This window comes from Colletotrichum chrysophilum (assembly GCF_026319265.1).
Source record: "Colletotrichum chrysophilum strain AFK26 chromosome Unknown scaffold_28, whole genome shotgun sequence".
Lineage (NCBI taxonomy): Eukaryota > Fungi > Ascomycota > Sordariomycetes > Glomerellales > Glomerellaceae > Colletotrichum > Colletotrichum chrysophilum.
In genome coordinates, this window is record NW_026517315.1 from 262,319 (window position 1) to 282,993 (window position 20,675).

Here is a 20,675-nt window from a genome sequence, read left to right on the forward strand (position 1 = left end):
TAAGGAAGTACCAAACTGTAGTCTAGTTAGACAGCTCCCGTAAGCAAACTCGCACACATCTAACGAACGCACCTGTTCTTGAATAATGCTAGGAACGCTGTTGGATTTTCTGTATAATTCACGTCCGGGAGTCTTAGGTTGAAGCTAGGATTGCAATGAATGTTGCTCTCCCAGTGATCGGCCGAGACAGGAGCAAGCTCGAGGGACGCGCCTGCCTCTGAAATGGAGGGCTTTGTTGCAACTGCAAGGGTGGGTCCCCACGACGTTCTTTCCCCTTTGACATGGAAGCTCACTTCACCTCTGCCGCAAAGTCTGCCTGAATTTGACCAAACCCTACCTACTTCCACTTCCCATACGCCTGAAAATCAAGAGAAGAATTTGCCCGTTCCATCCCAACCACCTGCCAAACGACAACCGGCTGCGCAACAGAGCGCCTCCATCCGCACCCCTGCTCGGCCACGATCGTGATGGCCGCCGAGGCGAAGTCTCCCACCGCAGGCGCTGCTGAAAGTGGCGCTGTGGCCAGAGGACCAAATCTGCCTCAAGCCGTTCCTACCCCGGCCAAGACCTACCTCGTCACTCTCCCACGAGAGCTCATCCTCGAAATCATCAAGCTCTGCGTACCTCCGCGGACGCTCAGAAACATTATCACAGTGAACAGAACCATCACCATTTCACAGCTTTCTCTTGTGGACAAGAGCCTTCGCGAGATGTGCGTTCCGATACTCTTCAGGACCTTGAAGCTGAGCACCACCGATGTCGAACTTCTTGGCCATATTCAAGTTCTCGAGAACAGCCGCATCCTTGAAATCGTTCAGTAGGTTATTGGCACTTCACGAGTCCATCAAAATTTGCACCATCAGTTGGACAGCGCTGATTTCCATTAGACATCTGAGCATAGTTTCAGGCGCCTCAGGAAATGCTACTCCTTCGTGGGAACCGAGCCTGCCTCCTCGTCTAGCAGCACTTTCAGGCCACATGCCGAATCTCAAAGACCTGAACCTGGCCCTGCGATATAGGACGGAATCGTTGGCAACTGCCGTCCACGACGAACTCCTGAAGCAGCGCATCATCATTCCGGCCGTCAAGAAGTTCAAATACAACATACCGGGTCCTATGTGGGATCCATTGTTTTCGATCAGCTTCATTCCGGCAGTTTTCACGGGACTTTGTGCCCTTCATTTTGATCTTGGAATGACTGCTACTCCGGATGAAGTACCTGGCCTGTCTGCTACCGCACCTAGCCTGAAGCTACACACCCTTAGCCTCCACAGTGAAATGTGGTTCTCCGAGACTTTCGATCAGATTCACGAGCTGTTTCCAAACATTACAAAGTTGATCATCGGAGGAGAAGTTGGCGATGTCATGATTTCGGTATTAACAGCCACTCCCTATTTATGCTTTGCCCGCTCCATTCCTTTTATCTCGTCGTATCAAAGATCTAGTATGTTCTAGCTGACCTCAGTTAATAATAGGAGTCGATCCCGACGATCAAGAAGTTTCGAAATCTCAGGTTTTTAGCCCTGACTGACCTCATTTCTATTGACGAGGATGATCTGAGAGAGTCCTTGCGGGAAGTTCGAGAAGCCTGCCCATGTCCAAATTGTTACCTGACCGACGACATGAATCTTGTTTGCGCGGAGGACGAGGAGAGTGAGGGTGTTTGTGGTTGCTTGGAATGCTCCTTCACTGGGGGGCATTATGGTGAAGCTCTTGATTTGGCCCGAGTAGATCACCCTTTGGCAGAGGACCAGAAAGAGAACGTGAGGGGCATCTTTCGAGAGTGCCCGAATCTCGGAGTTTTGTACTTCCAGCTCACATGGGCTCAGGGCACTCGGTACAGGCCTGTGAGAGACAATACTGGCAGACTCGTCAGATTCCAGTATAAGGAGGCTGTAGACTGGCCTGGGATTTCCAAAGAGTTGGCAGCGGAAGATGCTTGCTAAGACAGAGATGGTCCTGGGATACAAAGTGTAGCAACGCAAAGCATGCATCATACTTTATCAATCGAATAGCAGCTGCTAGCACAGTGGCTCCGAACATGCTCCGAGATTTGAATTTTTGCTCTTTCATGGACGTGAGAAGCTTCTCTGTTTGACGTTTGAGATCTTTTTTGAACTGCTGACTGTGTAGTATGTCCGATATCTTACTGCTATCCTAATTAATATCACGCCGCTACAGTCGGCTCCGCGTGCAGAACTTTTTTCTTCCATGGCTTTTCTTTGTTTTCCCCTCTCTGGAAGTGGTCTCGGTCTTTGACACGAAGAATGATGTTGTTCTGATCGAGAAAGAGCGAAGGGGCAATCTCAAGGCAGGTGCCTTCCTTCCAAAACTTCAACTGCACGAGCTCGTAGGCTCTCGCACCTTCTTCTCACCTTGAATAAACGAACCTACCTCACTTTCCCTTTCGCATAATATTTCCTACCCAAACCGAATCACTCCTTCGCGTTCTCCATTAGTATTCCTTCATGACATACCCAACCCTCTAACACCGGAAAATCGATCGCTTGCGCAATAAATCTCTCTCCATGCCTGAGCCGTCCGCGATCCCGATGGACGTCGACAAAGAGTCGCCCGGGATAGGCATCGGCAGCGCCTGTGTTGGAGAATCAGACCGATCTCTTGCCATTCCTCCGAAGACCTACCTGGTCACTCTCCCGAGAGAGCTCGTGCTTGAGATCATCAATCACTGCGTCAAAACCGGAGAACACACGCTCCAAAAGAAACGCGATGTCATTCAGCTTTCTCTCGTCACCAAGGCCCTACGCGAGTTGTGCGTCCCACTCATCTTTACGACCATGCAGCTTCACACTTCATACCCCAATCTGCTGTCCAAAATCCTGGATATCAATAACGACCGACTTCTTCATGTCGTTCAGTAAGTTTCGGAAACCCCCCACAGCGCTTGCTCTGCATCATGAGAACGGCAAACCGGTGGAATAGCGCTGACGCCATCCAGGCACCTCGAAATCCGTCGTGGATGGGTGCCAGAAACGTCTGCTGGCCTCGCGAAACTCCTGAGCTACATGCCCAATGTCAGCGACCTGTGCCTCAGCCTGACCCATGACTATAAATTTGGCATCTCTCTGCAACGTCAGCTTCTCGAGCAGGGCGTCGTGCTGCCGGCTATCAAGAAAGTGCAATACCGTTCCAGCTCATCCCGGTCATCCATCCTGTTTCTCCCAGAAGTCTTCACCGGACTAGATTCGCTCCATCTCGACCTGAGATACGAAGTCTCTCTGTCTACCGTGTTCGGCATGTCCGAAGCCCCATCGTCGCTTAAGCTAAGGGCCATCAGCCTCCAAAAGGAAGGCTGGGTACTCGAAGACGTTTCTGAAATCTACAGTTTCTTCCCAGAAGTCACCAAGCTGATCCTCGGCAGAACTATTGATTATAATCTAAAGCTCTCGGTAAACTTCCCAATTCCACTCCTTTGTTTTCTTTTGTTGTCGTGGTTGTTTTCCCACGTTCCAGTCATTCATTCGTTCTTAAGCTGATATAGAGAACCACAGGAGTTTTTCCCAATCTTGAAGCGATTTCGAGGACTCACACTTCTGGCACTTACGGACTTGATCGACCCCCCCGAGTCCCTCGTAAGCGACATTCAAGCGCTTAAGCAAGGGTTCTGCGAGTTCTTACACGACGATGAGGACCACGAACCTGGCTGCATTTTGCCTAGACGCCTATGCCATGCCAATCATTACTTGGAGGCTTGGGAAGACATTCAAGACGAACACGCATTGAAAGAGGACCAGGGAGAGCATTCCGATGAGCTCTTCCGAATTTGTCCGAGTCTTGAGAGCATTTACTTCCTGGACTCAAGTGGCACTCAAGCGCACCGCTTCACACCCGTCAAGGGCATTTCTGGTAATCTCGACAGTGTCCGGGAGGAGAGCTGGGTGCGTTGGCCCACCATTTCCGAGTATGTTGGCTTTTGAACGGTGCCAAGAGATACCAGTATGGAGAGGGGCCTGGAACGAGACATTTGGTGTTGGGAATAGCAACAGAGAAACGTGCGTACTAGTTTGGCAAGGGAACAGTGAGTTACAGGTTGCGTTCCTCCTCAATCTGCCTGTTGATTCGAACGTTTCAAGGTCTGTGGAATATTACCCGAGTTCTTTCCTTCAGAGTTTTGCTTTCCGGGCGGGAAGTAGGCGTAAACGATAAGAGGGACAGTAATAGGGACGACTGCGATAGTAGCGATGACAGTTACAATAGGGACGATAAAATTGCTAATGTGAAATAAACTATCAGACCTCATATAATAGTTATCCGCCCGGATAGCAAAACTGTTCTTTTACACTGCTAACCCTCTTACATCTTACTCGGCATCCTCATACCTCCGTCTAGCCGCAGCACCGTGCCGTTGAGCATCACATTCTCAATAGCATGCTTCGCCAGCGCCGCGAACTCCTCGGGCTTGCCAGCTCTGACGGGGAACTCCATGGCCTTTTCCAGACTGGCGCGGACCTTCTTGCCCATAACGGCAGTCATACGGGACTCGAACAGACTCGGGGCGATTGTCACGACACGGATACCGAAGCGGGCGAGATCTCTCGTCATGGGGAGGGTCATGGCAGTGACGGCACCCTTGCTGGCTGCGTAGGCAACCTGGCCCTTCTGCCCGTCAAAGGCGGCGGACGAGGCGACCATGATGACAACACCCCGCTCACCGTCCGGCGTGGAGGGCTCGTTCTTAGCCATGAGGGCGAGAGCCTGGCGGGTGAGGTCGATGGTCCCGCGGAGGTTGATGTTGAGGACAAAGTCCCACTGGTCGAGGCTGAAGGGGTTGCCGTCGCGGTCGAGGATCTGGGCGGAGTTAGCGATGGGGGCATGGCTCAAGCAAAGACAGCTGGCTTACCGTTGCCGGGTTTCCTACGCCAGCGGCCGGGATGACGCCGCCAACTGGCTTGCCGGTTTGCTTCACCCAGTCGGCGGTGCCTTGGACAGCGGCCTCGATGCTCTTGGTGTCGAGGACATCGCAGACAAAGAACTTGGCGGAAGAGCCCAGCTTGGCGACCAGCTCGTTGCCCAGGTCCTCATTCATGTCCAAGATGGAGACATTGCCGCCGCTTCTGCATATTTCCTCCACACAGGCCTGACCTAAGCCAGAGGCTCTGTTATCGGATGCAAGTCAGCAGAGTTGATGACATTGGTGTTTGGCATGTGATCAGGGACACCACGGTTTCAATGAGCATAACAGGGACGCCTTGCTTACCCGCCTGAAATGATAAAAGTACGGCCGTCAATCTTCATGATGCTTAAATGTTTTTACAGAAAGTTAAACGTGTTTCGTCGCATAAATTAGGAGTAGATGAAAGCTCGTCGTTGATGCGGGAGGCGTGAGCTTACAGCCGGTCCCCTGAAGCTCGGTAGTCCGGTGATGTCAAGCCTCGGTACGGGGCCTCGGTGTGCGACTGCGGTGAGCTGTTGCCCCTGCTCAGGTGCTGGGTGGTGTGCCATTGGCGGCTGCTGTCAGTGAGTGTGATGAATGACTGCCCATTGCGGTACGTATTCGTACCCGCCTGTTCTTTCCATCCCACTGATAAGACGGTACGTACCTGGGACGCTGTCTTATCGGAGCCACGCGTGTGGCTGCCCACCCACCTTCATAATAACAAAAGAGGAAGAAAAAAAAAAAGGCCCGGCGCTCGAGCCTCCCGCGTATCGACGTGGACCACACTCAGTGGACTCAGCAGGCGGTCCAGGTGCTGCTGCTGCAGTGTGGTGCTGCTCCGAGCCTGTGAAGGACGGAAAGTGCGTGGTTTGGCGGCCATCCCATGTCACAGGACGAGTTCAAGCACCGTTCAAGGTCCTGGGTCCTGGGTCCTGGGTTCCGGGTTCTGGGGCCTGGTCCTTGTTCTTTGCGCTGCTCTGCTTGGTCGCCTGGTGCGTCTTCCGTCATTGTGTTGCTCATCGCCCCTGCTGGGGGGCTTGTTTCCAAGAATACCTACCTTACCTTACCTTACGCTGCAGTGACCTTCTCCCTCTTTGCTGCATCAACCAGCACTGTACATCAATCACCTCAATCAGTCCGTCTCCCTTGCCCGACACGATACGAAACGCAGGTCCAAACTGCTCGCTGCGACCTCAACGTCGCGCCCAGCCAGAGGCCGCCGCCTTACGATTTTTGTTTTTTGCTCGTTTCTTTTTTTTTCGCAGTCGCGGTTCCTTACTCGTTTTTCGCTGTTGCTTACCAACAAACGCCCACGATCCGTCCTTATCGCAGCGCCGTCCGTTGCCCGACTTTTCCGATCCGATCACCGCAACACAACATTCCGCACCGCCACTATGACGAGACCGCGTCGCTCCAGCGCCGCCAGCGAGGAAAGCGATGGCACCGCTGGCCAGCAGGTCAGGGCATTCCGACACTCCGATCCGATGTCGAAAAAGGGTCCAGATATGCTGACGGGATGTGCAGGAGCTGGGGAGCATGTACGATTACCTCGCCAAGATCATCCTCTTGGGACCTAGCGGGACAGGAAAGTGAGTGACGCCCAGGACACCACGCGAGCACCTGCGATAAACCACACGGGAGTCGAGACATGACTGACGTTGTCGTTGCGCATTCAGATCCTGCCTGCTGCACCGCTTTGTTAAGAACGAATGGCGGGTCTTATCGTCCCAGACTATCGGTGTCGAGTTCGCGAGCAAGATCATCAAGGTCGGCACCGGATCCCGGCGGAAACGCATAAAGCTGCAGGTACGCGCGACGCAAATTTTGACATCAGCACAGCGAGAGAAGGAAAGCTAACGACGGCGGCGACAGCTTTGGGACACTGCCGGCACCGAACGATTCCGCTCCGTCTCGCGATCATACTATCGAGGCGCCGCCGGCGCTATCCTCGTCTACGACGTAACATCCCACACCAGCTTCCGCGGACTGCAGCCCTTCCTCAACGATGCCCGCGCCCTAGCGTCGCCGAATCTGTCGTGTCTGCTTGTCGGCAACAAGCTCGATCTCGCCTCCGACCCCCTCATCGACACGAGCCTGCCCCCGCCAACGCCGAGCAGCGTCGGCTCCATGTCCTACTTCACAAACGGCTCCGCCGGCACCAGCCTACCGACGCTCGGCACGCAGCAAAAAGCGTCGGAAGCCCCCGAGGGCCGCGAGGTCAGCAACTCGGATGCGAACCAGTGGGCGAGCAAGGTCGGGATCCCCGTGGTGATGGAGGCGAGCGCATTCAACGGCGAGAACGTGGACGAGATCTTTGCGAGGCTGGCGCGCATGATTCTGACCAAGATCGAGCTGGGCGACATTGATCCGGACGATCCGATGAGCGGCATCCAGTACGGCGACGGCTACGGCGGGGGCTGGAACGCGGGCGCCAGCGACGGGGCGAGTATCAAGAGTTCCATGACCGGCGCGACGCTCGACGATGCCGGCACCGTGCGGAGACGGAGAGGCAGGCGGAACACCCGCAGCGGCGCGAACTGGGGGCTGCGGGAGTGGGAAGAGGTCTTTACGCTTTCCAACCGACGCGGAGGCGGGAAGTGCTGCTAATGCCGGTCGACTGCAAACACGCCCGGCGCTTTCTGATGGAGGGGGGAACAGCAGACCTCGTATGGATATGTTTTTCTTTGGTGGGCTTTGGAGTTTGCGAGGAGTTTCTGGAAGATTGTGTTGCTACTTTCTGCCGGGCCGTGATGACGGGGCTCGAACGACGAGATGTTGCTGGGATCTGATATACCCGACGACTGGAGATGGCGGCGGATTTCGCTTCATGAACCGAGTTGAGCTGGCGTTTCGGGATAGATACCTCGTTCCCATGTCGGGGCCGGCCGCACACATACACCTGTTTACAGCTACATACAATAATGACACACATTCACCCGTAGACGAGGTCGGTGGCATGACTGAACCAGATGGTGATTCAACTTACGTATGAGTCTTGTGAACGACTTCCTTTGCATCAGTAATCAGGCCGAACATGTAAACAGACGGAGTCTCGGCCTCCAGGACCGATGACGAAGGTGATGCCAATCTTCATGTCCGCCAATCCCTCGCGGCGGGAATGCCTTTGCGCCAGTGGTTGTGACGGAAGAAGATATCCACAAAACCAGACAACTGAAACGGCGAGGTGCAGAGTGGTACCACGAACCAAGGAAGCACGCATCTCCAATGATTTGAGTTCTGAGAAAGCGGATGGCAGGAGGAAAACCTCGGTGTTAGTCGTCATGAGGCTATATTCTCAGGGATGCTGGAAGGCATGCGATCGCGTCGGAGAGTTTAATGGAACCCATGCCCCAAACAGGAAAACGGAAGGCCTCCCTCCGTGATGGGACCCCACCAAGGTGAGCAGGGGTTTGGGGATGGAGTTGGGGATGAGCTTTTGGGGTAATGGACGACTTTCTCCACTGTTCGGTGGTGATTTATATTCCCGATGGTGAGATGTTGGATCCAGCGCGGTGGTTGTCGAATTGGATGAGATGCCGTGTTTCCTTCAATTCGTGTTGGATTTCAGAGCCAAGATAGTTTGTGAAAAGGCAGGCCTTGAACATCACGAAGTCGGGTTACGTACGTTGCGCAAAAGGTCACCAGTTGCTGTGCCCGCGGTCTTCATGGCTTGCTCGTGAATGCAGCCCCCAGGCGCACCTCAACCCAAGGGATGTAACACTCCCACGCCTCAATCTTGGAGAAAAGAGGCGTCCCTCATTCTCCGCTCGGCGAGTCTACCTTCGCAATGGAGGGGACGGTGTGGGGGAACAAGGCCAGGGAGATGCATCTCGGCGGGTGTCGTCCCGTCGTTCAGACTGGGAAACACGTCCTGATCCCTGAGATTGAATGCAATGGTGATCCTACATCCTGGGCGCCTCGGCCGGCGGGTGGTCTTGGAAGTGAACTGACGAGGTGGAGAGACCATGTTTGCGGGAGTATATGAAGACGGCGCCTCCTCCGGGCTACTGCTTCATCTCCAGATGAGCAGGTTACTTCGTGTCTGAGCTACTCTCATAGTTTGCAGACTCGATATTAACGTCGTCCTCAGTCCATCACATCTCGGATTATTGTTGCGAGTGTTTGCTCAAGTGGCACTTTGTCTTCTCATCTCATTGAGCAATCGGAACCTGCCCCTCACCCCTGGAAGACCACCCCCCGGCCGTCGTCGTTCCCAGCTTCCCCCAGCGACCCCGCCATCCTCCGCGGGGCACGACGCTCGGTGCGCATCCATCCGACATCGTCTCGTCATCCGCCGTCCTCTTAAGCAGTCCACCGCCCAGCATCTACCTCGTGAGTGGCAGCTCTCTTATACCCTCAATTGGCATTCTACCATTCCTAATTCTTTCACAATGCGCCTCCGCGCGAGCCTGCCACACCGCTCCAGCGCAGCTAACACGTCCCAAAGCACAATGGCAGCCCCCCGGAGCGTGACGCCCATCGACAAGAACTGGCACTTCAAGCAGGCCGACAAGCAAGACGCCAAACTGCTCCCCGTCAGCCAGTTCCCCACAAACGTCCACCTCGACCTCATCCACCACGGCGTCATCCCCGACCCCTTCATCGGCAAGAACGAGCTCGACGTCCAGTGGATCGGCGAGGCCCAATGGCTGTACAGGACCACCTTCGCCTCCCCGGACGCCGTCCCGGAGGGTGCCAAGGCTGTGTTGGCCTTTGACGGTCTGGATACCTTTGCCACCGTCGTGCTGAACGGCGAGACCATCCTCGAGTCGGACAACATGTTCACCCCGGAGCGCGTCGACGTCACGTCCGTGCTGAAGAAGGACGGTGGTGAGAATGAGCTTGAAATCACCTTTGACAGCGCCTACCTCCGCGGATGGAAGCTGGTGGAGAAGTATCCCGACCACAAATGGGGCTGCTGGAACGGCGACAACTCGCGGCTGGCGGTTCGCAAAGCTCAATATCACTGGGTACGCCTCATTCTACCTCTCGCTCATGAGATCCTCACTAACACCAACCCAGGGCTGGGACTGGGGCCCGACGCTCCTGACATGCGGCCCCTGGCGGCCCATCAATCTCGAAGTATACGCCTCCCGCCTCTCCGACCTCTATTTCGAGACAACCGTCGACCCGTCCCTCAAGTCCGCCAAAGTGGTCGCCCACGCCACGACAGAGGGCAAGGCGTCCAAGGTCCGCTTCGACGTCTCCCTCAACGACAAGCCCGTCGCCTCCGAGACCGTCGACGCCCAGCCCGACGCCGACGTCGCCGCCACCTTCCACATCCAAGACCCGGCGCTATGGTACCCCGTCCGCTACGGCGCGCAGCCCCTCTACACCGTCACCGCGACCCTCCTCTCCTCCTCCGCCGCCGAAGTCGACTCGCTCTCCAAGAAGATGGGCATCCGCAAGGTCGAGCTCGTCCAGCGTCCCGTCAAGGAGCAGCCCGGCACCTCCTTCTTCTTCCAGGTCAACAACGTCCCCGTCTTCTGCGGCGGCAGCGACTGGATCCCCGCCGACAACTTCATCCCCCGCATCTCCGCAGACCGCTACCGCGACTGGGTCCGCCTCCTCGCCGACGGCAACCAGCTCATGGTCCGCGTCTGGGGCGGCGGCATCTACGAGGAACAGGCCTTCTACGACGCCTGCGACGAGCTCGGCATCCTCGTCTGGCAGGACTTTATGTTCGGCTGCGGCAACTACCCCGCCTGGCCCGCCCTCCTGCAGTCCATCGACCGCGAGGCCCGCGAGAACGTCAAGATGCTCCGCCACCACCCCTCCATCGTCATCTGGGCCGGCAACAACGAGGACTACCAGTACGCCGAGAGCGAGAACCTCACCTACGACCTCGCCGACAAGGACCCCGACAACTGGCTCAAGACCGACTTCCCCGCGCGCTACATCTACGAGAAGATCCTCGTCGACGCCTGCAAGGACCTCATCCCGGACGTCTACTACCACTTCGGCTCCCCCTGGTCCGGCGACAACACGCGCGACCCGACGGTTGGCGACCTGCACCAGTGGAACGTCTGGCACGGCACCCAGGAGAAGTACCAAAACTTCGACAAACTCGTCGGCCGCTTCGTGTCCGAGTTCGGCATGGAGGCCTTCCCCTCCGTCAAGACCATCGACGCCTTCCTCCCCCTTGGCCGCGACGACCCCGACCGCTACCCGCAGTCCTCCACCATCGACTTCCACAACAAGGCCGACGGCCACGAGCGGCGCATCGCCTTGTATCTGGTCGAGAACTTCCGCTACGCCCCGGACCCGCTCGAGCACTTCGTCTACTGCACGCAGCTGATGCAGGCCGAGTGCCTCGCCTCCGCGTACCGCCTGTGGAAGCGCCAGTGGAAGGGCCCCGGCCGCGAGTACTGCGGCGGCGCCCTCGTCTGGCAGATCAACGACTGCTGGCCCGTCACCTCGTGGGCCATCTGCGACTACTACCTCCGCCCGAAGCACGCCTACTTCACCGTCAAGCGCGAGATGGCGCCGCTGTCCGTCGGCATCACGCGCCGCGAGCACCGCCACGCAAGGGACAAGTACACGCGCGTCGACGTCGAGGTGACGCACCAGATTGAGATCTGGGGGTCGAACCTGCAGCTGGCGGATCTGACGGTGGATTGCCTGGTCAAGGCGTGGGACGTCGAGACGGGCGAGGAGACGTACTCGGAGATCGTCGCGGGGGGCATCGTCCTGCCGGAGAACAGGTCGACCGAGATCGCGGCGTTCAAGGTTCCCGCGCGGCAGAAGGGCGACGAGGCCAGGACGGTTGTTGCGGCGTACCTCGTACAGGACGGGAAGCAGGTCGCGCGGTACGTGAACTGGCCCGAGCCGCTCAAGTACCTCCACCTGCAGAAGCCGAAGGAGCTTAAGGCGGTGGTTGACGAGGGCGTGGTCAAGGTCAGCGCCGAGGTGCCCGTCAAGGGCGTGGCGTTGGAGTGCGAGGACGACGCGGTGGTGTTTGGGGATAACCTGGTGGACATTGTACCCGGCGAGGTGGTTGAGATTGCGGTCACGGGCGCGGGCGAGGGGTTCAAGATTGAGACACGGTATCTGGGCATGCTTAATTGAGAGATAGAGTTGAGGTATCATTGATTAAAAAGGTCTTAATATCCATTCCGTCCTGCACAACATAATCCATCACATCATTCTTTTGGTTTTGGCACATGGTGAGTCTAGCGCAGCTCCTGAGGCTGGGGAGGATAGGGGTAGTTCTGCCCCTGGGGCGGCGGGGACCCCGGCGCCGAGACGGGAGAGGGGTTATACGGAGGTTGCTGCTGGTACTGCTGCGGCTGCTGCGGCTGCTGGTGGTGCTGCTGCTGCTCGTACCCCTGAGCCGGCATCTCCTGGTACGGCTGCTGCGGCTGCTGCTGGTACTGCTGAGGGGGCTGTTGATACTGCTGAGGAGGCTGCTGGTATTGCTGCTGTTGTTGAGGAGGGTAATACTGCTGCTGCTGCTGCTGAGGGACTTGCTGTTGCTGCTGCGGGACCTGGGTGTACGTCGACTGGGAGTACAGAGGCTGCTTCGTCTCCATCTGGATCTCGCCCTGGCTAGCACCCGCCGCGGCAGCCGGAGCATTCGTCTTGCGCCACTTGAGGAACGTGACGAGCGTCCAGATGAAGGTGACCAGGAAGATGATGAGCTCAAGCGCGGAGAGACCCGCAATGGCGGAGAGCATGGCCAGGGCGCCGTTGCCCATGATGATGTAGCGCTTGACGACGGTGCAGACGCCCGAGTTGACGGCGGAGCCGTCCGAGGAGCAGGACGCGTTGACGGGGACGACGAAGGTGCTCCGGCGGGCGGCGGCGGCGCCCATGGTGCTCAGCCAGAGGATGCAGAGGAAGAGGTCCAGGGCGAGGACGGCGTAGATCTGGTACGCCTTGCGGAGGCCGGGGATCTTTTCTGTGAAGAGGGAGTAGACGACGATGATCCACGTGAAGAGAGACTTGGGGGTTTGTGTTAGTTGAGTGGGGGTGTGTAAGTGGGGGATGAGGACGTACGATTGCTACTGCAAGACCGAGTTCGTCCATGTAGACCCAGTGGATGATGGCTGCTGCGAGGCCGAGGATGATGATTGAAAAGAAGAACTGGAACCCGCGGATGACGGTCAGCCATACCGGGGTCGTGATGATGGCTGTGTCAGAGGACGAGACGTGATGCTGCTGTGGTACATGATGCTGCTGCGGTGCCGCTTGAGCCTGCGGCTGCGGGTGAGGCTGTTGGGTGCTTTCCATCACGATGGCGGCTGCGGTGTATGTCTGAAGGTTGATGACACGGCTCGATGAGGGCCTGCGAAATCACGATCTAAAGTGGAGGAGTTGAAGTCAAGAGATGCGAGTACGCCATGACTGGGCGGTTTGAGCATACTTATGGGCTGAGATGGGCTGAGGATCTTGGAGGAATGAAGGCTTGAGACGAGTCAAGGGAGGGGACGCCATCTCATCTGTCGACGCCCAATGAAGCTGTCCGTTATCGCTCGTGTTCTCTGGGGTGCCTGATGGCGCTCCTGCAGGGTCCTTCCTTAGCCGCTTGCAAAGAGTTAACCTCCGCGCGAGGCTCTCAGATCTACAGGCAGACAGAGGCTTGTTTTGTGGTGCTCGTCAAGGAGAATGCCCAACTGTGGGCTGAAGCGCTAGAAACGGCCAGGGGAGGGGTTGTTCAGCTTCTGCGTGGCTTGACATGGTTCGTCTTGGCAGGGCTGCGGTGCCGGTAGGTCTTCTCATTGCACATGCACGCGCTGGATGGTGTCCCGCCGATGAGTCGTCCGCGAGAGCGATGTTGTGCTGTGACTCGCGATGTTCGTGTCTTAGACGGCAGCCAGAGCCGACCATGTTGGGAAATATCAGACATATTCCGCGGGGACCGGGGGCAGAGGGCGGAATGAGTGGGACCCGGGGCGCCGAGCTAGGCCGGTTCGGGAGCTGGAGTTGATGCTTGTGGCCGTTAGTCTGGTGTGGCGTCTTCAGCTGAACGGGAGTGCAGAGTCTTGCGCAGTTTCTCGTTTCTTTTGAGTCTTTTGGGCACTAGCTGGTATGGGGAAATGGGGCTCGAGATAGTGAGTACCCAGTGTCGCTTCGCCGTTGCAAGTGGTCTGCCAGTATCCGTTATCTACTGTCGACATGGGCTGTGGCATCGACAGCCTCGTTGAAATCTTGCAACCTGGCATGCCTGCTTGCCGGCCGAGAATCTTTGGTGCTGTGCGTTTCATTAGCCGACGCTAGCTATGCCGGGCGTAGATTGTCGTACCACGCCCGGCTGTAGGCGTTGAGTGACCAATCTGGTTCATGATGAGCGTTGGCATTGCCGTTGTGGACAGGGTGGGATAGTAGAATAAATCGTCATTTGAATCATATATGCCAGTTACGTGCCCCTCAGTCAGACCCAACATGCTGCATGCGCCGTGAAATAGATCGCCAACCGCCCATACGCCCACTTTTCGTCTTCCGCACGCCGACTCCGCCGTTAGTTTTGTTCCATATCATCTTCAGCAGCATCCGCCCTGCCCACCGCTCGCGGCGGCCTTCTTGGGATCGACAGATGTGCTGAGCTCGGTCTCGACCTTCTCGTTGGGGCCGGCGATGAGGATCTTGATGACCTCGCCCTCCTTGACCTTCTTGAAAGCCTCCTCAGCCTGCTTGAAGCTGACAATGCCGGTGATGAGCTTCTTGACGTTGACGCTGCCGTTGGCGACAAGGTCAATGGCAAGCTTATAGTCACCAGGGCCGTAGCGGAAGCTGCCACGAGCGGTAACCTCCTTCAAGCACAAGGCCATGATGGGGAAGGTGATGTCGGCCTTACCCATACCGCCCTGGACGTAGTTGCCGCCCATCTTGACAACGTGCAGAGAGGTCTGAATGGAGGGCTCAGCACCGCTGGCGTCGATGACGACGTCAGCGCCAGCACCGAGATCACACTGCTTGATCAAAGCCTTGGCGTTCTCCTCGGCGGAGACGCGCTGGGAGAGGTAGGTGTGGGTGGAAGCGAAGTCCTTGGCGAAGTCCAGCTTGGACTGGACAATGTCGACACTGACGACCTTGGTGGCACCGAATGCCTTTGCGACGGCAGCGCAGAGCAGACCGACGGGGCCGGCACCCATCACGACGACGCTGGCGCCGGGGCTGATGTCGGCCTGCTTGGTAATGTGGACGGCGACAGCGAGGGGCTCGATGAGAGCACCCTCCTGCAGGGAGACATTGTCGGGGAGCTTGAAGCAGAAGTCGGAGGGGGCGGTCCAGAAACCGGTCAGGGTGCCGTGGTAAGGCGGGGTAGCGGCGAAGCGCATCTCGGGGCACAGGTTGTAGCGGCCGGCCAGGCAGTTCTCGCAGCGGCGGCAGGGGTAGCCGGGCTCGAGGGCGATGCGGTCGCCAGCCTTGAGGGTCTTCACGGCGTCACCGACCTGGACGACGGTACCAGCGGACTCGTGGCCGAGGACCATGGGGTCCTTGACGACAAAGTGGCCAATGGCACCGTGCTCCCAGTAGTGGACGTCGGAGCCGCAGATACCGGTGTAGTTGACGGCGACGAGGACATCGTGGGGGTCGGAGAGCTTGGGGACGGGGCGCTCGGCGAACTCGACGTCGTGGGGCTTGTTGAGGATGAAGGAAAGGTTCTGGAAAGGTTAGTTCCTGTGGCCTTGGAGATAGAGGCTGTCGTCAAGGGGAAACTCACGCTCTTGCCTTCGGTGCCGGCCATTGTGACGGTTGTGCGGGGAGGAGTTGTCGTTGGGGATCTGAGTTTGCGGTTTTGGAGGGGTCGGGTGTCGTTTCACCGAGGAGAGAAGCTAATTAGACAGTTGGTCGCAAAGGTCACAATCCGAAGAACGGGAGGGGTATCGTAAGGGAAGCACGGAGAGGAGACACAGAGGACGAATGTCGAGGGATGAAAAGAGAGAAGCAATGAGCAAGGCACAGCTGTCCAGACGGTTGCCCGGCGCGCAATGGATTAAATAACTATGACACCGGCCCTGGCCCGCTTCGCGACGCCTGCTGACTGGGATTGGACGGGGAGCTTGGAGGGGATGGCGGAGTGGACGATGGACTGGAATAGAAATGGGGAATCTGCTGGAGATGGAGACGAGGGGCGGACGTAGCAGGTTGGTCGCCGGGATGGGATGGGATCTGGCGGGAAAAGTGAGTGAAAACAACAAAAATTGGTGCAATATTGGAAGTCGGTCGGTCGGCAGCCGGCGTGGTGGTGTCCCGTCGTTGGCGTCGGTGTCGTGTCGGTGTTGGCTTGACTTGCGCTGCTGATAGTGTTGAGGTGAGCGAGTGACAGCAGCTGCCGCGAGCTGCTGTGTGCCCCTCATTGTTCGCTCATTGAGGCGCGTCTGGGAAAAAAAAGAAGCGGGATGCTCCAATTTGCATCGACGACATTATCCATGCGCCGGACCTGCCTCCCTGCCTCTTTCCCAAATTCTGCCATGCTAAGCGGCGGTCGCCCGGTCTCGACTCTTGCACTTGCCTGTCGCATCGTGCTTTCCGCCGGCTTGGAGGAAGGAAGGAGCTATCGCCGCGGCGGGGTGGCGGGGGAGGCAGGTGCGGATGCCAACTGCACCTGGCAACTGCGCCTGGAAAGAAGGAAAGAAGCTGCCAGGGAGCTCCTTCTCTCTCCCACGTTGTTGCTTGTCTCGTGAACTTTTTGGAGGGGCGCGTCATAGGGAAGGAGGGGCACCACTGCCACTGCTGGGAATGTACGTGGGTACCGACCTAGAAGGTGGGAAGGTGCCACCCCGGGCCCGACAGGATAGGTGCGCAACGGCACTGGCCCGGCTTTAGCGTCCTGCCTCTATTTATCCAGCACTTTACCCGCCCCAATGGGAAGCTCCCAATTGAATCCGGGAGCTGGGTTCCAGTGGGGTGAGCCGTGGGTTGCTCACAGATCCGGGGCCCTCCACTGCACCGCCTGTACAGTGACAGTGGGGGACACCACCTGCACCGGAACATGGATGAAAAATCCCTTGGGTCATGCTGCCAATACTCCCACGCTTTTTCCACTTACCGCTCATTTCTTACCTCCTGCTGTCTTTTCTCGGTCGAGTTCATCTCCAACCGTCACGTTGTTTTGAGACCAGCCCAGCCGTCATGTGTTGCAGCAAACTTTTGCTGCTCCCTCGTGTTGGTCTTAGCGGGCTCCATAACCCCTATTTTTCTGTTGAGGCCCCAGACCAGCTGTCCTCTTTTGTGCTTCAAATCATGTTGCCTTCCTTCTTCTTACGATCCATGTTGTTCGTATCTCTTGTGAATCAACCATGCTAACATGGGAGAAGTAGGGGGGCTGACATCGGCTCAACGTATCGTAGGATTCGTGTTTGGACTGGTGGTGTGCTCGGGAACTCGCTGTTCGGGACGATTCGATGGTGGTTCTTTCCAAGAACTGAAGGCTTTATCGATGCCGATGACATGCATGCTCCAACTCTTGAAAGTGTAATCCAAAGGGGGCCGCTGCCATATTTATGTTCCTGTCCTACCCGAACTGCCACTTGACTTTCGGAACCCCCTCCCGCAAAGAAAGCAGCCGCCTTGGGACGCCTGCAGGGGAACCTGTCGATCCGGGGAACTGACTCCTCAAAGTCCACTGCTAAATGCTCCGCGGTTACCTAAAGCATCCAGGGCACGCCACTGTCATGCCATTTCACATGGGGCTGGTGGGCTGTCGATGCCTACAACTCTCACAGGACCTCTTCCAGGCTCGGTTGACCTGGTGCGCCTCGGCGAAGGTTCTGAATTTTGCTGTTCTTAGCTAATAGTCTTCAGGCTTTCTTTTTATCTCTACTCAAAACAGAGTAAATAGAAAGCTTCTCAGAGAGAGTCTATCAATCGAAGGTCTTTCAACATTTTCTTCCGCAAGTGTAGAGGATGTTCCCCTGCTGATCAGAATTGGCTCTACCTTGACTCTAGGATTTGAAGATTGTTAGCCTCGATCATTTGCTGTACATTGTGTCATTCTCCTTAGCTAAAATGAGTGCTTCTGAAACAAGGACGCATGTGAGAAACTCGACCCAAGGTCAAGAAAATTGCTAGAAACGTAGAAATCTTAGATAAGCTTATGCCTATTCCCGGCCTAGGGATGTTTATGGACTCCCAGCCCTACCTAGATCCTGCTCTGCACATCTGCGCTCTGTAGAGCATAACGAAAAGATACCAGTGACGACGTAGGAAACGTAGCACAGCACTAGACACCCTAGGCTTGCCCAACCTAAACCGCTCCAAGTATATATGAATTCGGGGGCAATCATCTGGCATAAGCATGCAGTAGATACTCCCACTATTCCCGCTGATAGTAGAAGATAGGGGAAGAAAAGAAGCTTCCCTCGGGCTGGAAATGCCCCCCAACCCTCCATCTCAAAGCCTAGTAATAATATGCCAACTGATAACACCGGCTGATATAAGCCATAGAATGGAACAACCAGGCTGAGCTGCTCTGACAAAGTCATTTTCCCGCCGGCAGACATAATGAACAGCATAGCGACCAGAATAATGGTGAAGGAAGCGTGAAGAATTGTAACGATTCGAGTTGTTGAGAGACACCAAGACAATGTGGGATTAAGCAGAACATCTAGATGATCTACACGGCGTTGTGTCATCTTTGATTGAATATTTTGGAGTTTACCCAGGTTTAGGTCGCGGAAAGATTGATCTTTATGGTTTTATTCTCATTAGGTCTCTGCTTTGCTTAATACCAAAAAAAAGGGCGTCGACAAGATGGAAAGCCATTGTATAAAATGTGAAAGACTTTTTCTAAACTCACAAAGATTGGGGAGGCTTTCTAACAAAATGAACAGAGGGCTGGCAAGTAAAACTACAGCGGCCACCTGCCCGAAAGTCCACGTGTTCTCCTCAAGTGATGAACTCCCGCGAACTTCGAGTAGTCTGGTCAGACCCCACGTCGCTGTGACGGAAATCCAAAATACCTGCCGAAGAAAGTCAGTGTGCAAACAAATAGAGGGGAAATCGATCGAGAGCAGGCCTCAACATACCTCAGCTAAGAATGACGTGAAGAGTTATGTCCACCTGATTCCGGCTTTGGTACTCCTGGCCGCGTTGATCCATTGTTCGAAGAGGGTCAAGCTGAGGATCGTGCCCAAAGATGTAATAGATGATCAGAAGGAAGATCAGCAACCACCCTGTGCCCACAAACCCGATCATGACCTTGCGCATAGTCAGTGTTAACCACACTCGCGAACATTATCCATGGTGACGTACTCCGATCCCACTAACATCAGGATTTGATATATCCTCGATAGGAGGGGAGGTAGCCTTGCGCAAATTTCAGAGGCAGTGAGCATACTGAAAACGAATTGCTTCTTGATCAAAAGGATCGTGAAACTCCTCACAATAGGCAAACAGAGTGCTGTTTTTTCGTTTGTTTTGGAGCAATGTAGCCGCAAGGGTCCGTTCTCAGGGATGGGGAAGGCAACTTCTTAAATGCTTAGCATGCGGCACAGGTATTCTGGAGAAAAAGGTGGTCAGCCACGGCCTGGTCCCCATGTCTTCTTCCGCCACCTGCATGCCGTGTGATCTTGTGCAGACAAGCGATTGGGCTGTATTGCACCGTTATGTCATCGACTTCAATTCAGCTTCAATCGCCGCAAATAGGCAGCACTTCAGCTGAGGCTGGTGCGGCACATCAGGCTCATTTTCCTCCCAAAAGAACTATTGTTTGTCACGTGTAAGACGTTTCCCGGGGCATGATTATGCGTGTAGTTTAGGCTATATAAAATCAATCTCTTTATGTATATTCATTCTTCTCCTCAGATCTATGGCTATGACCTCTTGAACTCAAGGGCGTCCACACGATGGCAGAAAGCGACCTGGATCTTTCTAAAGCCTTCAGTGCAGATAAAAAGCCAATGCTTTCGGAAGGGCCAAGGGGCTCATGTTAATCCTTAGGTAGGTCATTTAATGGTCTGAGTTCTGCTATCTGGGCGGATACCTTCAGTTGACCAGACGGAGTCAGCTTACCTTTACGTATTGAATCATGTCTGTCATCGTCCCTGCCATTATGTGTCTGTTATCTATGATTACCACACGCCTAGATAGCTAACAGCGTTCACTCGAATAGCAAATTCTTGGGGCTTTCAGAATTGTCAACATTTTTTAAGAGCACATAAGTAGCTGATCGTGGTCATCCAAGACCTTGGAACAAATTGACAGGCCGTGTACATTGAGCTACATATTTCCAAGAACCCCCTTGCCCCTACCCATGTGTTGGTGCTTCTCTCTGATATGGCGCATTAGATTGTCTCGACGGGTGCATTTTTTGACACAGCCATTGAAAGGACACGGCCCGCCATCGCTTGGAATGTTGTTCTTCGGGTTAGCAGCATACACTGGGTGAGCACTCCGAACATGTCGATACATTTTCTTGTTGTCTGAAAAGAACTGAATATGGCACCCTGGAACCGGGCAAGGTATTCTGGGTTTGTTGTGAAGTCTTTTGTTATGCTTGCTGAGAAGACGGACCAGCGTGTCAGCTTTGGGAGAGCATGTAAATGAAGGGTAATATTACTTGAGCTCTGTGTTCCTAGGGAAGCAGAGGCCGCAATGAATGCAAAACACCGGCCCTTTGCTTCGTTTGGTGCGATAGGTCTTCTCCTGAACAGGCTGGCTTTCTACCCGATGAGGAGGCGTCACAGGCTCCTCAGAATCTCCCGAACCACTGTCTCCTGAAAAGGATGTGTCCCCCGGCGTCTACAAACGCGGGTACACGTCAGTCCCAAGGAATGAGGTTGAGGTGATATCTGAGGAGTGCAACGACACCGGGTTCACCGTCTCATCATCC

At 55.6% G+C, this 20,675-nt stretch overlaps 6 protein-coding genes across 6 annotated transcripts; 3 read left to right on the forward strand and 3 right to left on the reverse strand.

Annotated features, from left to right (window-relative positions):
* Positions 1-467: 467 nt before the first annotated feature.
* On the forward strand, positions 468-821 carry COL26b_004604 (uncharacterized protein; the record flags this gene model as incomplete). The annotated part of the gene is made up of 2 exons (XM_053177475.1): positions 468-653; positions 681-821. The coding sequence occupies 2 exons, from the start codon at positions 468-470 to the stop codon at positions 819-821; spliced, it is 327 nt and encodes a 108-aa protein (XP_053038589.1).
* Positions 822-4,314: 3,493 nt separating this feature from the next.
* On the reverse strand, positions 4,315-5,047 carry COL26b_004605 (uncharacterized protein; the record flags this gene model as incomplete). Its single annotated transcript, XM_053177476.1, has 2 exons — positions 4,315-4,809; positions 4,862-5,047. 2 exons carry the CDS (start codon positions 5,045-5,047, stop codon positions 4,315-4,317), a joined length of 681 nt encoding a protein of 226 aa, XP_053038590.1.
* A 1,244-nt stretch (positions 5,048-6,291) lies between these two features.
* Positions 6,292-7,504, forward strand: COL26b_004606 (uncharacterized protein; the record flags this gene model as incomplete). Its single annotated transcript, XM_053177477.1, has 4 exons — positions 6,292-6,354; positions 6,422-6,486; positions 6,574-6,703; positions 6,770-7,504. 4 exons carry the CDS (start codon positions 6,292-6,294, stop codon positions 7,502-7,504), a joined length of 993 nt encoding a protein of 330 aa, XP_053038591.1.
* Positions 7,505-9,348: 1,844 nt separating this feature from the next.
* On the forward strand, positions 9,349-11,965 carry MAN9 (Beta-mannosidase B; the record flags this gene model as incomplete). The annotated part of the gene is made up of 2 exons (XM_053177478.1): positions 9,349-9,867; positions 9,920-11,965. The coding sequence occupies 2 exons, from the start codon at positions 9,349-9,351 to the stop codon at positions 11,963-11,965; spliced, it is 2,565 nt and encodes an 854-aa protein (XP_053038592.1).
* Positions 11,966-12,069: 104 nt separating this feature from the next.
* Positions 12,070-13,129, reverse strand: COL26b_004608 (uncharacterized protein; the record flags this gene model as incomplete). Its single annotated transcript, XM_053177479.1, has 2 exons — positions 12,070-12,840; positions 12,896-13,129. 2 exons carry the CDS (start codon positions 13,127-13,129, stop codon positions 12,070-12,072), a joined length of 1,005 nt encoding a protein of 334 aa, XP_053038593.1.
* Positions 13,130-14,379: 1,250 nt separating this feature from the next.
* On the reverse strand, positions 14,380-15,587 carry COL26b_004609 (uncharacterized protein; the record flags this gene model as incomplete). The annotated part of the gene is made up of 2 exons (XM_053177480.1): positions 14,380-15,504; positions 15,564-15,587. The coding sequence occupies 2 exons, from the start codon at positions 15,585-15,587 to the stop codon at positions 14,380-14,382; spliced, it is 1,149 nt and encodes a 382-aa protein (XP_053038594.1).
* Between the last annotated feature and the right edge of the window lie 5,088 nt (positions 15,588-20,675).